General features: G+C 36.9%; 1 protein-coding gene across 1 annotated transcript; it reads left to right on the top strand.

Moving 5' to 3' along the window:
• Window positions 1-508: 508 nt before the first annotated feature.
• LOC150025654 (non-specific lipid-transfer protein A-like) lies at window positions 509-1198 on the top strand. Its single transcript, XM_090294486.1, has 2 exons — window positions 509-909; window positions 1022-1198. The coding sequence occupies exons 1-2, from the start codon at window positions 560-562 to the stop codon at window positions 1041-1043; spliced, it is 372 nt and encodes a 123-aa protein (XP_090150612.1). The 5' UTR covers window positions 509-559; the 3' UTR covers window positions 1044-1198.
• The last annotated feature ends 16042 nt before the right edge of the window (window positions 1199-17240 follow it).

Raw genomic sequence — 17240 nt, 5'->3', positions numbered from 1 at the left:
CTCATATCTTTGGTTGTGAACAATACATCTATATAAACAAATAAGTCTTAAAAGATTAATAGAGACTAATTTAAAATATAAAGTAGTAAGTAGTCAAAACATTGGTAGCTAATGATTAATGGTTAGATACCAATTTATAAGTATTTTATAAATTTGTATTAATAATATAGACTAGTTTAGATACCACTAATTTTTAGTTTATAAAATAATTTCTAATTTAATGAAATAGAAACTAATTATTTTAATCTCTAAGATTAGTTTTTATTCAATGATTTTCTTGTAGTGAAGAAAGAGATAAAAAAAAGTCACTATATATTCGCAATAACACATCAAAACCGTTGAAAAAAATTAATTTTTTTCATATTTTATGGACCATGTTCCAAGAAAAAGAAAAAAAAAACAAAAGGTGATTAATAGTCATAATTAATAGTCACATGATGAAAGCTCATAATGTATCATGCATGTGGCTATTGGCTATAAATGTAAGACTTTCACAGTGTTTCATCCATCCAAAATCAAAAGCACCAGTGAGTGATTGAGATAAACCATTGTAGCAAAAATGAAGAGTGTGTTTGTACCATTTTTGAGTTTGGTAGTTGTGTTAGCTCTCACAGTTGCAGCCACAAAGCCACCAAAGGCCCTGACTTGTGAGCAGACAAAATCCTTAGTGACGCCATGCTTAGATTATCTCACCAAGAAAACAAGTACCCCTTCAACTCCTTGCTGCCAAGGGTTGAATAAATTGATAGCTTCAACACCTACAAAAAAAGAAAAATGTGCTGCATGTAAGTGCCTTAAGAAAGAAGCCTCTCACATTCCTAACCTAGATGTTGACAGAGCCAATAAACTTCCTAAAGTTTGTAATATTAATGTCGATTATCCCATCTCCAAGGATTTCGATTGCGAGAAGTGAGATTTCTTTTTTTCTATGTATATTCTCCATGTTAATACTACTCATTCATTTATTTTTCTGACATTATTTTTTCTTTCTTTTCTTTTTCTTCTTCTTCTTCTTTTTCAGAATTATAAAAGACAAGCCCTGAGGAGGAGATGAGACATTAATTAATGGTGGATTATGTTTCGAAGTTGTTATCTTTTTTGTCGAAAATAAGATTGTTTTTGAGCTTGCGTGAAAGAAAAGGTTATGTTAAAACCGATAATTAATGAATAGTTTTTCATGTGCCTTTCGTATCTTCAATTCATCTTTTTTTCATAGAGTTTATTTTACATTGAATTACGATGAATCATTTGTGTTTAATTAATGTTCTTGAGCTTAATCCTAAATAAATTTAATCGAAATAAGCTATGATTTTATGAAACCTGGTTTTGTTTATTACATAATTTATTAAAAAAATTAATTAAAGTTCTAATTTTCTTAGGGCAAACTAATTAGTAAAAGTACAAGCGAAGCGAAGTCAATTCTTAATTATATTAAAACGAATAGATGAGTACAGTAATAAGACATATTCAAAATTTTGAGAAAATTATGCTATATAATTTAATGTATTAATTTAATGTATGTATATATATTTAATGTGATGAAAACTGGAAAAAAAAATAATTAATGTCACAACGTTTAAAACTAACGTATGCTGTTACAGAAAAAGCTTAAAACAAACGTAAAATCTAACTGTTTCATAATCACAAAAGCAAAACAAGGATATGGAAAGTAGATGAAGCTCAGACATTTCTCTTAAATGGCGTACGACACTCGTAGCACACTTATCGATGAAGTGTTCAATTCAAAAAATAATTGTTGGATTTTTAAAAATTCTAACACAGTTCTAACACAATTTTAAAAGGTATAAATACAATAATTTTTTAAAAACTCAAATTTATTTTATAAATTTTTATTATGATTATAAAAATAAGGAACAATTTTTTTTGAACCAGTCATGAAAAAAATATCTTCCTGCTTCCAAAAGAATCTGAAACATATTTTTGCACATCAATATTTATTTTCAATTTATATAATTCAAAATTATATAATATATAGATTTGTGTCCCCGTATCTTACATTCTATAGATTATACGTATCTCCGTGTCCTTATCTGTGTCGTGTCAGTGTTTGTATCCGTATCTGTGCTACATATAATTGTCAATTTTTATTTTTAAAAAGACTTGTTTTTATTTTAATATATATATATATATATATATATTAAAATACTTTTTTTAATATATTTATTTTCAATTTATTATTTTGAAAACACACTTCATTCTGTAAATACTTTTTAATTGATTAATTAATGTTTTTAATTTGATAAATTAATTTTATTATTATTTTTATATGTGATATTATTTTAGGTTATTCTTTTTATTTCTGTATTAAGGTCAAAAAAATAATTTAGTTTCGACATATTTTAAAAGTTTAATATAGTTTTATTTATTTTTTAAATGATTTAATATAGTTCTTTATGTTATCTTATTAAAATATATTTATTTTAACGATTATGCGAGTATATATTAAATTATATTTTTTTTATCAGCAAAATAATAAATAACATAAAAATGAGTATTTTAAGAATACTCCAACCCTAAAAGAATGAGACTTTTAAGTAAAAAAAAAAAGAAAAATCTTACCTTCCCAGCACACATCTAACAAAAATCTATGTAGAAAAACAAAGAAAATGGAATAGACTTTCCTAAACCCGAAACCCAACAAAAAGTTTTCCTATAGAAGCTTTAAAATAGACTTGAAAAATCCAGGTGTATTCTAAATTCATTATTGCGACTATGTGAAATATGATTTTGGGTTATTTCTTCTACCATTCTTTAATTGTGTAAAACTCAGGTGTATTCTAAATTCATTATTTTATACTATATTGTGTTGTAAACAGTTTCAGATAGTGTTTTTGAAATTTGTGTTTTTGTTGAGAGTAATGTGTGTTCTTGAAGAGTTCAAGATCAATACTTTTGGGTATTTTTGTAATATGGTTTTGATTGCATTAGTGGATTCTCAGTGGTGTATTGAGAACTAAATGTAGCTCTTAGTTAAAAGTGAACCAATATAATTTCTTTGTGTGATATATTATGTTTTGTGTGTTCTGCGCATAAAACAATAAGTTGATTTCTAAAAACAACAAACTTAAATTTTTTTTCATAAAACTGTTAATCTTTTAATAGCCAATAATTGAAGAGGTAAATCAATTGATTGATTTAATTGATCTTTTCAATCTAATTAACACCAGTCTTTGCGGAAACTTTGAGAAAATAATTCACCCCCTCTCTTGTTTCAAGCCATATACAACATAATCCACACAGTCATGCACATAATCATTTCAATATCTCATCATCTCATATGGCAGGGTAAATATGATATGCACTAATCAGTTCTTTCAAACATCAGACTCAATCATATGAACCTCCTTCAACTCTCACCAACTAAATAACTTTATCTATGTGATTCTATTATATCAAGTCTCATTCACAAGACACACAATAATCAATACACCCTCATAACAATCTTGACATGGTATTTTTCTTCCTAAAAATCCTACGTCCTGATCACACTTTCACATCATTCCATGCTTCATATAACACATTAATACACCATTCAATCACATCACATTTGAACTTTCTAAAACAATTCAAATATATCACAAAATTCACTTAGATACATAAATAATTACTTTTAATCATATTTTTAAATAAAATTTAAAATTTTCACTTAAAAATAATAAACAATAATAATCTAGGCTCTCAAAAGCAACAATAAAAACTTTTTTTTTTACTCTAGGTTAACCGAAAATTATCTCGCTTGAGCAAAAATGGGTCTCTCCCAAGCAAATATCCTCTCACTTGAGTGAGATTGAACCCGAGAGCACCATATTTCTAACTGTATTCTCACTTGAGCGAGATATGCAGAAACCAGTTTCCAAATTTTGATATATTATGCATTTTCATCTAAAAAAAGTAATTCAAACTAGTATATATTCAAGCATATCAAACCAAAGAAGCAATTCCTTTCTAGAATTGGATAGTTACTATTTAAATCCATAATACCTTATATATAACATTCTAAATCAAAATCATTCACAAGCAAACAACTAAAAATTAGGATTTCTTGCAAATCAATTATATCATAATACAATTCAATTCACTCATACTAACATTCAACAATTTTAATACCAAACAAAACACATCAGATACTTATTCTCATAAAAAAACAACATATACTATACAAACTATATTGTACCGCTAGGGGGCCCCAGATGTGTTAGTAGCTAGTACAGATCAAATCACTCAAGGTATCATGATTAGTTAATACACCTTAATAATCAGGTAATATGAGGGCAATTATGACACACACTTTAATATAGGCCCAACAGTAAAAGGACTCATTAATATACTATTATTAGGCACAACAACCAAGGCAAAGATATATTATTATTATAGCAATTATTGCACTCGAATATCAAACACTTACTTGAGTGTCGGAGTACCTTTTGCAAGTGCACTCACAACCGAAAGCCGAGACTTAAGAGTTAGGAGCAAAAGAAGGAAGAAGCGAAGTACGACCAAAGAGAAGGAATCAATTATTCAATTGGTCAGCCCCTCATACAATAACATATACAAAATCAACTATTTCATAGTTTAAGTTGAATTAAAACACTACTTTACTAAAAAAAACAACCCTGCAAGAAAATTTGAGACTAGTGACCACGCCACCTCCACACGTAGATCCTCTAACCTAGGGTTTTATTGAAAATAAAACTCATTTCCCCTACTTGAATTGAGCAGTTGCCAACTAAGAGCCTCAATCCTACAAAAGTTCAAGGATAATTTAATCTGCACCACATACTTTTTCACTTTAATAATAAAATATTTAGGTGTCATTTAAAATATATGACTTCTACTCTAAAACTATTTTCTGGATGCTTACATAAGTCAATATTTCATTTATTGAATATTCTTTTATATATACACAACTATAGTTTATATTTGTTGATATATTTTTATTGATGAGATTATATAGTTTATATTATATAGTTTATAGTTGATGTGGTGTTACAAGTATATATATAAAACAACAAATTCTCTACAAGAAAATAATTAAATAAAGACTAATTTTAGAGATAAAAAATAATTAGCCATTATATTAACTAAGTTAGATACTATTTTAGAAAATAAAAAAATTATTGGTATCTAAAGTAATTTCTATTATTAATAAATAGTTTCTATTAATCAAAACTATTTATAAATAATAGGAACTACTTTATATACCGATATTGTTGTTATTCTCTAAAATATAGTATCTAATTTTGTAACCGCGTTTTTTTAAAAAGCTACAGACCCCCTCCCATTTTCTTCTTTCTTTCTCTCTCTCTCTCTCTCTCTCGATATTCTCTTTTCTCCCTTCTAATTTTCTCTCTCAATCTTCATCTATTTTAGAATCTGATCGGACCACGTTGTAGCTGGCGAGTTAAGGAACATTTCTACTCGATCAGATTTTCAAATAGAGTAAGTTCATTTTTGCTCTAAAGATCCTCTGTTATCTATTTTTCCTTAGGATTTAGTCATCAATCTTGGTAGGGTTATTTGAGAAGTTTAATCCTCTCAACTTATTCTACTGTATACTGAATTTTTGTTCTGTTTGGATAACTTGCATTAGACCCGTAAATCTTGAAGCTTACACAGACTGTGGGGAATAAAATTCCAAAAGTTGCTTGGAAAGCAAGCAATTAAGGTAAGGGAAGCTAAATTTAATTTTTAATAGCACCCTAGGATAGAAGATCTGAATGCGGAAGGGACGTGGTCCCAATATTCGATTTCTCTTGCAGGGATGTTGTGTGTTTATATATTGTGTTATTTGTTTATATATTATTTAAACTTGTAAAAATATTAGGTTTTGATGATTTAGTATTTAAGTGTTGTTTTTTTTTATGTTAAACAAACTTTTGAATGTTGTGGATCACGTTTTGAATTATATTGTATGATGAAATGTGTGGAATTGAATTCATACATTTGGGATAATGTATGGACTTATGTTTGTATGTGTATTAAGTATTGATGCTTATGTGATAACAGAGATCTTCGATCTTCACTGATGATCTAAGTCACATAGACTAAAATATCGGGTGGTGAGAAGCTGATGAGGGAGTTCATGCACACCGTGACATACGAGATGCACGGCTTGGGTTGTATTGAACTTACCCTGATCCTTTCTGTTGGATTCATTGGTAATCTTTGGATTAGGTGTTAGTCTCTGGTAGAACTTACTTCTTTTTTTTTATCAGCAAAGAATAAATAAAATGAGGTACTTCAGGGGTACCCCAACCCTTATACAAAAACCAAAAACAAGTTTCCTTGCACCAGCAAGTATCCACCAGACCTTACATGACAATACCCCAAAACACGTATAAAATACCAGATACAGAGATCCCCCAACCCTCCACCCTATGTTGAAACACGCCCTCAAAACAGGCACAAAATCCAACAGCTAAAGAAGATCTTTACTAGCATTCTGACCTACATCAAACTCAATGTCAAATACAACAATCGAACCTGCAAAAGAGAGCATAACCAGAAAATCCTGCACAAAACACAAGCAACTTCCAATCGCAACCTAAGACACTCACATCAATCCATCCATGCCAAGAAAACCTGCACAAAACATACCACAACTTCCAAACCTGGGTATAAACATTAGATAGGAACAACAAATCAATCTTTCAAATACCTCATACAACAATGGGGTTCCAAGCACCAGTCTGAGTAAGAGAAAGTAGTAAGCTTTTTTTTTACCGTGATCCAAGACCAAGTCTTTCTTTGTACCACAGTGAAAACCTCCACTGCATCTACCCGTCCATTCTCAAAAACAACCTTATTCCTATGATTCCAGATTTCACTTACAATGCCTACCCAAATGCCCCCCAACACCTAATAATGGTATGTTTCAAACCTATTGGTTTAAACATCTTAAAATGCCTTTGAGCATCACAATGTAACACCAAAGAGGCCCCTAGCCACTTAATACACAAACCCCAAATTCTCCAAGAGACCCTACACTCAAAGAATAAATGTCTTACGGATTCTTCTTCCAGATCACACAAGGGACACCGAACGCACGCCAAAGGTATACCACGTCTCAAAAGATTGTCCTTAGTGGCAATAGCATTACATAACACCCTCCAAGCCGTAAATTGTGCCGAAGGTATAGTCTTTAATGTCCAGAGTTCCGCGAAGGAATTCTCAACCATTGCAGGCTCCCCCCCATGAGAAAACTATAGGCTGCCTTCACAAAGAAGTCCGTAGAATCAGCATCCCTCCAGAGCCATTTGTCGGTCTTATTTTCAACCTCTCTTGTTAACCTCTTGTTATCCAACACCTGCAATAAACTGTCAGCCAAACTAGATTCCCACATAAAGAGATTCCTTCTCCACCTCAACTGCCATGACCAACTATTATTAATCCAAACCCCAACTTGTGAAAGAGTGCGACCAGTATCTAAAGATATCGAAAACAGTCTCTTGAATTTATGTGATAACGACACATTGTCCACCCACTTATCTTCCCATAATCTAATTTCTTTTCCATCCCCTACTTCCCACCAACCTCTGTCTTCAAAGTCATTACCCCACTCCTCTAAGTTCCAAACCTTCCTAATGTCCTTCCACCAAATCGATTCCTTACAATTCTCCCCTTGGGACCTTAACTCTCTCCACCCACCATACTTAGAGTCTATAATATCTTTCCATAAACCACTTCTTTCAGACTTAAGTCTCCAAATCCATTTCCCCAGGAGGGCCAAATTAAATTTTCTTATATCGATAACCCCTAAACCTCCTTTGTCCTTCGACTCACAAACCTTATCCCACGCCACCCAAGCAATTTTTCTATTCTCTGAGCCCCAATCCCACAGAAAATTCTTTTGTAGCCTTTTTACTTCCTTCACCACTGTTGTCGGCATACAAAATAAGGATACATAGAAAAGCGGTAAGGATGTAAGAACCAATTTGATAAGACATACCCTGCCCGCCAAAGAGAGGGACTTCCCTTTCCAAGAGCTCAACCTACTTCGTATCTTATTGAGCACCCCTTCCCAAAAGACACACCTCTTATGATTCCCACCTACCGTCATCCCCAAGTAACTGAAGGGCGTCTTCATAATATCACACTTAAGAATAGAGGCAAAAACCAACGTCTGATTAATGTTCATGCCCACCCCGCCAACCTTACTCTTAGAATAATTTACCTTAAGACCAGAGGCAAGTTCAAAGCACTTCAGAATAACCTTTAATGTCAAAACACTTTGAATTGAGGCTTTACACAAAAATAAGGTGTCATCTGCATATTGCAACATACTCACCTTTACTCGTCTCTCCCCAACCTCAATACTTTCTACTAACATTTTTTCTTCCGATTGTCTAACTACCCCTGCAAGTCCTTCAGCCACAATGAGAAAAAGGAAAGGTGTTAAAGGGTCTCCTTGTCTTAAGCCCTTCAATGGTTTAAACTTAGTTGTTGGACTTCCATTTACCAGCACAGAAATCGAGGATGATTCTAAGCAGTTTTTTATCCATTCGATCCATTTACCACAGAATCCCAATCTTCCTAGCATGTAGTAAATAAATTCCCAACTCACTGAGTCATATGCCTTTTCATAATCAACCTTAAACACCACACATTCTTTCTTTTTCCTTTTTACCTCCTCAATGGTCTCATTAGCTACCAACACACTATCCAACAAACTCCTTCCTTCCAAAAAAGCAGATTGCCTAAGATCAATGACTTTATTCAACACCCTTTTCATCCTTGAAGAAAGGATTTTTGATACAATTTTATACACGCATCCCACCAAAGAAATCGGTCTAAAGTCATTCAGATGTTGTGGGTTTACCACCTTTGGGACAAGAGTAATAAAGGAAGCATTCGTACCTTTTGGCCAACTTCCACCCTTTGCAAAGCTTTTTACTGCACTCATAACGTCCCCTTTTATAATATCCCAACAAAATTTTATAAAGCCAAAATTAAACCCATCCGGTCCAGGACTTTTGGAGCTGTCACAATTCCACACTGCCTCCTTAACTTCAGCTTCATAGATGACTCCAACCAACATTTCATTGTCCTCCCTAGAGATACCATTAAACCGAACATTATCCAATCTAACTAGTTGTCTTCCCCCCCACTGAATCTGCCCTCAAAGAATTCCTTCACTCTAGCTTTTACTTCAATCGGATCATCACACCATTGATCACCGACCTTGAGACCATTAATCCCATTATGTATCCTCCTCCACTTAATACTTGAGTGATAAAACTTTGTATTCAAATCCCCCTGACTTACCCATCTCACCCTTGCTTTTTGTTGTAGAATCGCTTCTTGTTTAACTCTGACTTGCCCCAAATCAGCTAAAAGTTGTCTCCTTTCCTCCCTGTCATCCACACTCAACTCCCCTTCATCATCTTTTCCATCAAGGACTTGGATCCTCTTTTCCAACTCCACTCTTTGTTTATTAACATCTCCAAAAACAAATTTTTTCCAATTCCTTATGTCGAATTTTAACCTTTTCAATTTCTCTTTCAAAACGTACAAACCATTTCCCCTAATATCATAGCTTTGCCACTTAGTCCTTACGAGCTCCTTAAACCGAATATCTTTTTGTCATACATCAAGACATCTAAACGGTTTTGGACCCCAATCAATATTTACATCCTTTAAAATTAAAGCACAGTGATCCGAAACCGTTCTTCCTTCCGCATACAATTTACTTCCCGGCCACTTCTCCAACCATTCAAGAGAAACCAAAACTCTATCTATTCTGCTTTTAACGGTCCCATTAGGTTTATACCAAGTAAACTTTCTACCCACCAATGGAATGTCAACCAAACAAGATTCTTCAATAAAATTATTAAAACTCCGTATCTCACTACTATAATTAACATTAAAACTTTGGCCTCTTCTCTCTCCAACACTTCTAATAGAATTAAAATCACCAACTACACACCATATTTTAATTGGGTGATTCTTCCTTACCTCCCTTATTTCATCCCAAATAATTCTCTTTTCTCTTAAGGTACCGCCACAGTAAACATTTGTTATCGTTATTTCTACTGGCGTTCCTATCTTCCATACTCCTTCAATAATTGAGAAGTTATTGCCATTTCTAAACCTTTTCATTTCAAAGCAATCTTTCTTCCACATAGTTATTAACCCTCCACCGTTATTAATTGCCCCAATCTCAATCCAGTCAATTTCATTTGACCCCCAAATTTGATAGCACCTTTCCTTACCAATTTGTTCACATTTTGTTTCCTGAAGACAAACAACTCCAACTTGTTGTTTTCTAATGAGATCACTAATATACTTCCTTTTTATCCTTCCTCCCATACCCCTAATATTCATACTAATCAGTTTTATCATGAACAACCTTTAAACCACCCCTTCCTAAACCTTCCTTCCTATATTCCTTTTCTTCCTGACTTCTTAAACCGTTTAATACATCTTCCTCACTTCCATAACGAGAGAACCCCACTTCCATCCCTGTATTCCAAATTCTACCTGCTTTTATACTCTCATTATTTAACCAGACCATGCAATTATTAGTACCATTATTAGTAATATCAGTAGAATTATCGGCTAACCTTACACCTGTTTTGTGAGCAAGTTCTTTACTCCCGTCAAGACATGTCACCTCTTGTGAATAGTTGTTGCTGCTACACTCCCCAACTTCCAGCAACTTCTGTTCAGCACTGAATAGAGACGCAGCACGGCGAAGAGAGCGCACATGGCTCGCGGAGAAGTCCCCAGAATATACTGCAGCGACACTCAAGGGCCTATGAACCACCAAAGAATATGATGAATCGCTTCCATGTTCCGAAGGAGTTTCCGCCACCACCAATCCATCATCTCCAACGTACGTACTGAGCGCGGCGCGGTGGCGAGCTGCAGACGGTGATGTAGCATCGCGACAACAGGTTGGAGATGACGAACCTGCATTGCGATGATGAGTTGGCGACGCCGTCGCAGCGTCTCGACGGCGAGAAGGTGAAGACGTAGGAGGGACCTCCGATCGAACGACAACGACGACGTCACGTGCGACTGCGAGAGCCACCGAACTAGTCCCGCAGGCGGAGGACGATGACGACGTTGTACCTTGTGCGACCGTGGCCACCTCCTTTCGTGTCTTGGACCTGGTTCCGCTTTGCGCAAAAGACGTCGCCACGGTTGCGCCACCACCTCCGACAGACACTAACGGTTGGGTAGGGGGGCTGCAGTAAGTGTGTCCTAGGGCCACGTCAGCCCTACTACCAACTCCAGAAAATTCAGATTCACTAATAATTGGGCCTGTTCCAGCTAAGCACACCCCTTTCTCTAATGTTTGAAATTGGGCCCAGTCACCAAGAGGCCCAATATCAACATATAGACTTTTTTTTATCTCTATTAGGGTTTGCCTCTGATCACCTACCTCATTAAGTGCAGCGTTACATTGCCCAGACGCCTCCTCTAAATCGACAACGGCCTCATTATCTTGGTCACCTAAATCATCAATTACCTCATTAATGCGCTTGGTATACTGTAGCCCACTAATCAATTGTTCCTCCACGTCAGCAACCTTGTCTTCTCTCTCCGTGAAATGCCTTCGTGGCTCCCTACAGACTTCTTCCACCGTCGTCTCCTCCCCAACGCCGCCATGAAGAGTTAAAATCCTCCCAAAATCTGAATCTTCCGATGCACCATACTCCCTCCCTACGAAACTTCCAATATCATCATCCTCCGAAAGATTTTCCCAATCACCAATATAATCCTTTTTAAAATTAACTACAGATTCTTCTTCAATAGTTATTTGACACATAGTCTCGTTAATCTTCATACAGTTTGTCCACCGAACCTCTATTGTTATAGGCAGTTTAATTAAGACTCTGGCATATTCTAGTTCTTCCATCTCCAAAGTATATTTATCAATCTCTACAAGCTTTCCGACCATGGATACTATGCTTTCCCAGTTTTTCCTACTCCACAGATTCAGGGGCAACCCTCTAATATGGGCCCAGACATATTTTTCTGACACCATAAAATCCTTCTCCCAAGGGATAATATCAAAGATTGCTTCAAACCACTCTTTATTTTCATCTATCGTCTTTTTGATAAAACTTGCATCTTCTCCGGACAGTAGAACGTGGTTACCTCCCAAGAAACGCACACGAATGAATTTAAATCCACCCAATATAAAACTTTTCTTCATATCCTTAGCCTTACTTGGTTCCTTAGTGCTACCTATGAAGCAGTTATCTAGCCACTCCAAATGTTGCACCTCTGCCTTGAACGCTATTGGAAAAACATTCTTCTTTTCCTCCTTACCTCCTTTCCCCACAACAGAAGCATACGACACATTTTCATTCCGAACTGTGTTGGATTTGATGTTCCACTCCTTCCTTGGTTCTCTAGCTTTGTTAAAAAATGGTTTGAGTTCTACATTCCTCCCCTGTCTTGGCTCTTTCTCTCTATTGTATTTCGGTTTGTTTACCCTTACTTTCCAGTAATCGATCCAAACATAATCCAATTTCCTTTCCAGCTCTACCACATCTATCACATCTTGAAACTGAACAAATCCAAATCTCTGATTTTTGTTATTCAGTCTTCTAGAAATAAACACATCAGCAACTCTTCCCCATCTCTGAAACACTCTCCACATGTCCTTCTCTTCAAATTCCAAAGGGAAATTTGTGAAGAAGAACTTAACTTTCTTCGACCCAACCCCTCTCTTCCTCACGGTGTGCCACTCCCTCTCCCCCTCCATCTCTGTTGCCTGTGTGTATAGTTGTGTCCTGCTATACTAACAAGAACATGGTATATAAAGTCTTATCATAGATGTTCTTATTTTACTTAATACGGGTCTTTCTGATGACGTTGTTTATTGAATTATCTGGATGTGTATATCCATGTGAGATCTATGTGATTGTTTTATTGTAGAGATTTGAAAAAGATTGAATAATTTGAGAAATTGATCATGTAATAATTTAATTGTGTATATTATAAAATTCTATTTTCACTAGCTTGCCCTTGCTTTTCTTGTTGTGTTTGAACTGCGATGACTGTACTACGTACACGAGCAGATGATCTTACATGTGTCAGAGGGTCTAAAGAGCTTTAGGGTGTTAATTTTGAAACCTATATTGTAAGTATTTGTATTTCTATATGTCCTAATCATGTATTAGGAATGTTTTGAAAAACTCTAAGCTTGTATAGAAATTTGTAGAACTTGTATTGTAATAGTTAGATGTTATTTTTTGAGGTGTTACATTAAATGGTATCAGAGCAGTTCATCCTTAGGATAATCTAAGGGTAGTGGGTTTATTGTGTTTCTCCTGCGTGTAGATTTTTGTTTAATTTTAACTTCAAGACTTAGCTAAAAGTTTCTTATAGGATGTTTAACAAAGTTGTTTTTTTGAAATTTTGTTTGTGCTTGAGTCAAATCACTTGTTATGAATAAAGATGAAAGTATTAAAAATGAAAAGAATCTTGATATAGTAGTAAAGGTGCACACTCATGACTATTGTACCGAGAGTTGCTATCAGGAAAAGTTGTACCTAGAATGGCTATAAGGAAAAGTTGTACCGAGGACGTGGAATGTCAGACACCTTAAGTTCTATTACAGTTAAACAAGCAATAAAACTTACACACTCTTTCCTTACTCGACCATTTTTTTTCCTAAGGAGGGTTTTCGGTCGGATAGATTTTAACGAGGTATTTCTCTTTAATTCTTTGTAATTAAAAAAGTCAAATCCACGCATCTCTCAACACTTGGTACGGTCAAGGACGTAACCCTAACCGACATACCCTAGCAACACCTAAAAGACCTAGTTTGGTCAAGGACGCAACCTTAATCGGCATACACTGCCGATATCTTAAAGACTTGGTAAGGTCAAGGACATAGCCTTAATTGACATCCCCTACCGACACCTAGAAGACTCGGTTCGGTCAAGGACGTAGCCTAACCGACATACCCTGTCGATACCCTAAAGACTTGGTGCGATCAAGGATGTAACCTTAACTGACATACCCTACCGACACCTATAGGACTCAGCTGAGTTAATGATGTAGCCCTAACCGGCATACCCTGCTGAAACCTTAAATCATTCACAACAAACGCAATCAGACCGATTATTTAACTTGTCAATTTTTCAATTAAGTTATTTCGATTGATTACTTGACTTGGGAAATTTGTTCAACTAAGTTAGTCCGACCAATTTCTTAACTAGTAGTTATTTTGTTCAATTATGAAGACAAAAATGAAGGAACAACTTATTCATTAAAGAAAGCAAGGAGGAGGCCACACCCCGACCTTGAAGGACAAGAAGAAAGGGTCATATCCCGGCCGAAGGAAACAAAAAGCTAAAAACCTAAGACTTACTAGTCTTTGTCTTCAGCACCCTTGGTCAGAGCAGGTTGAGTTGCACTCTAAAAGGCTTGTACCTCATGGCTTAGTAGAATCTGACCCTCAAACACGTCCATGTCGGGGTCGAAGTCGCCGGATAGGGGTGGACGGTTGTAGAGGACGGGGGCTTGGCGGACAGCCTGGAAGAAACTTTAACTCAGCATAGCCAAAGTGTCATCAATGTTCTTGTCTAGGTCAGCCTCGACCGACTCCTTCTCGGCCTGCAACTCATACCTCTCGTTCTCCAATACCGAGATCATGTGGCCAGCCTCCTCTAGAACTTTCTTCAGTTGGGCGTTCTAAGCCACCCTCTCCATGTCCCTCCGCTCGAGCCACTCGAGTCTCAGCGATCTCCCGCTCGGCCACCTCCCGAGCGAGCCTCTCCTCATAGGCAATGTTCACCTCGAGAGGTCCCGCTCTGACCTCGGACGTCAGCACCTAGGCGGGCCAGGACAAGCCCTCGGTAGATCATCTCGATGCTGCCTTGGAGCAAGTCATCCTTGGGGACGGCTCAGATCAGCTCCTCGGTGGAAGGGGTCAGGTTGACCTTCACCCCCCCTAGAAAATTGTAAGTCACCCCCCAACATCGATAGGGGTGATCTCGAGACCTCGAGAACAGGCTCGACGACGACAGGGGGGATGAACAGGTTAAAATCATCGGTCGACGTTGATGGGGGAGTGGCGTGGAGGAGGTGGTGTTGGCATTGTGCCGGGGGAGCGGGTAGCTGTGGCTATGTTACCCTTTTTCTCGGCCTCTTCTTGCTCTTACCGGAGGGACTGACACGAGCGGTCGACTGCTTGCTGGCAACCAAGGCCTCGATGCTCGGACAACCTTTCCTTTGCGCAACCCTCTCCTTGAAGGCATTGATCATATTGTCAATAATAGTGAGACGACACGTACATGGTCAGTAGTCTCCGTGTAGGGAGTTTTCTCAAGAGCTTTCAAAAAGAGAGAAAATCTCTCGCTCCTCAGGACTCGGGGTCGGTCGAGGCCACTCCTTAAACTTTAAAGGATTCCAAGTCCAAAACACAGGAAACCTCGACTGACCAGCTTCATAAAAAAAATACGCCTGTATGAAAACTTTGAAAAATTTCTCTTTGAAGTTTTTGTAAGAGGTGGTGAAAGAATTAAACAAAACATTACCCACCCAGCTGATAAGCGAATGACAGCTAACAAGCTCGGACGGGTAGGAGGTATAATAACTTAGAAAAGATGAAGGAGTTGGAGACAAACAAAAAACGTCGCATATCAAGCGGAAGGCTTGAAGGGACGCCCAAGTGTTTGGGTGAAGCTGGGAAGAAGCTATGTTGAGCGCCTGAAGGACGCCCATCGTGAAGTTGTCAAAAGGTAGGGAGACATGTAAGTCCGAGAACAAACGAGAATACATACAGAAAAAAGGATGCTTGGCAGGAGACCGACCCAAACATATGGTGTCGCCTGGCAAGCAAGGCTCAACGGTGGGAAGGTCAAAACAAGCATCTGCCTTCAAAATCGGGACCTTACCCAAAAAACTAGAAACAACTCGGTCGTAAAGGCAGAGGTGATCTTGATCACCTTAGGATCAATCCAGTCAAGTCCCAGAAAGGAAGATGACTGCTCAAGGGAATCCGACCGGTCGGTGGCACCTTCCGAGTCGTTCCCCTTGGCCACATCCTCCGCAAGGTGCAACACTTGGACTGCACTGACCAACAAAGGCTCGGTCACGGAGGAATTGGACGAAGAAGATGAAGGAGACGAAGAAGACGAGGAAAAAGACGAAGGATGCAAAGGAAGGGGAGAAGGGGGAGCCGAAGAAGAAGAGGTAGGACAAGACAACGAAGACATCACTAACCTTTTGGAGGACAAAGAGAGCAGCTTAGAAAGACGAGGAGTGTTCGGGTGTTGGAGTGAAAATCAGAATAGTAGCACATTGTCTCGGCACTGTTGGGACCACTATTTATAGCCCTTGGGAGTCTCGGGAGACGAAGCGTCACAACCATCTCAACCGTTAGATCTCCCTCGATTCAACGGTCCTCGTTGTCTAGTGCCAAAAACCCCTTACAAATGTGCGTCACGTCACAAGTTGAATCGCCGCCAAACGTTATGTCAGACCTCGAGAAATCCAACCGTCACATCGCTCTCTAAGACACTTCAGATTAATCATCCTCGAGCTTGGGAGGCAAGTGTACCGGTGAGAGCCGTACGACTGATCACATGTCTCGGTCCTTATCAATGGGCCGACCGATACCATGGTCCATTTAAATTAGCCGACCGACAACACGAACCCAATTACACTTAAGCAGAGTCAGTCAAGCTAATCTGTAATTAAGAGCTAGACAATGTATTCCTAAACATGGTCAAACTCCCTAATTTGACCCAATAAGAAAGGCCATTAAAATAATATAAATAACACAAATTCCAAGATCCAAGTACGTTATCATACACAATGCTCTGACTACCTAGTGTCGAATATCATTATTGACTTGAACGTCAAAGTGTCTTCTGCAGGTACCATCCGAGTCTGGGTTACGAGAAGATTGAGAGGTGAAACGAGTAGAAAAGAAGGAGCCAGCAAGAAGGAAAGTTAAAGTACAATACAACTGACTGATATAGAAAAAAGAAGAGTGATCTCAATAATTTTCTAGACTCCAACTATTCGATAACAATAGTTTTTTTAAAGAGCTTTGTTTTAAATTTAATAAATGATATCGAGTCTAAATTTTAAATATACATAAAGAAACATATGTTTCAAATAACCCTCTTACATTTTTTTTAGAATATTAAAAGAAAAAAAAATCATTCTTATGTTTGTTATAATGTTATTAAAAATACTTTCAGACGTATATTTCAATAAAAACAACATTTACTATATTTTTTCTTTTC

Source organism: Phaseolus vulgaris, chromosome 8 (assembly GCF_051622355.1).
Source record: "Phaseolus vulgaris cultivar YP4 chromosome 8, ASM5162235v1, whole genome shotgun sequence".
Taxonomy (NCBI): domain Eukaryota; kingdom Viridiplantae; phylum Streptophyta; class Magnoliopsida; order Fabales; family Fabaceae; genus Phaseolus; species Phaseolus vulgaris.
Note: the sequence above shows the minus strand (reverse complement) of the source record. Positions and strands in the feature narration are given on the sequence as shown.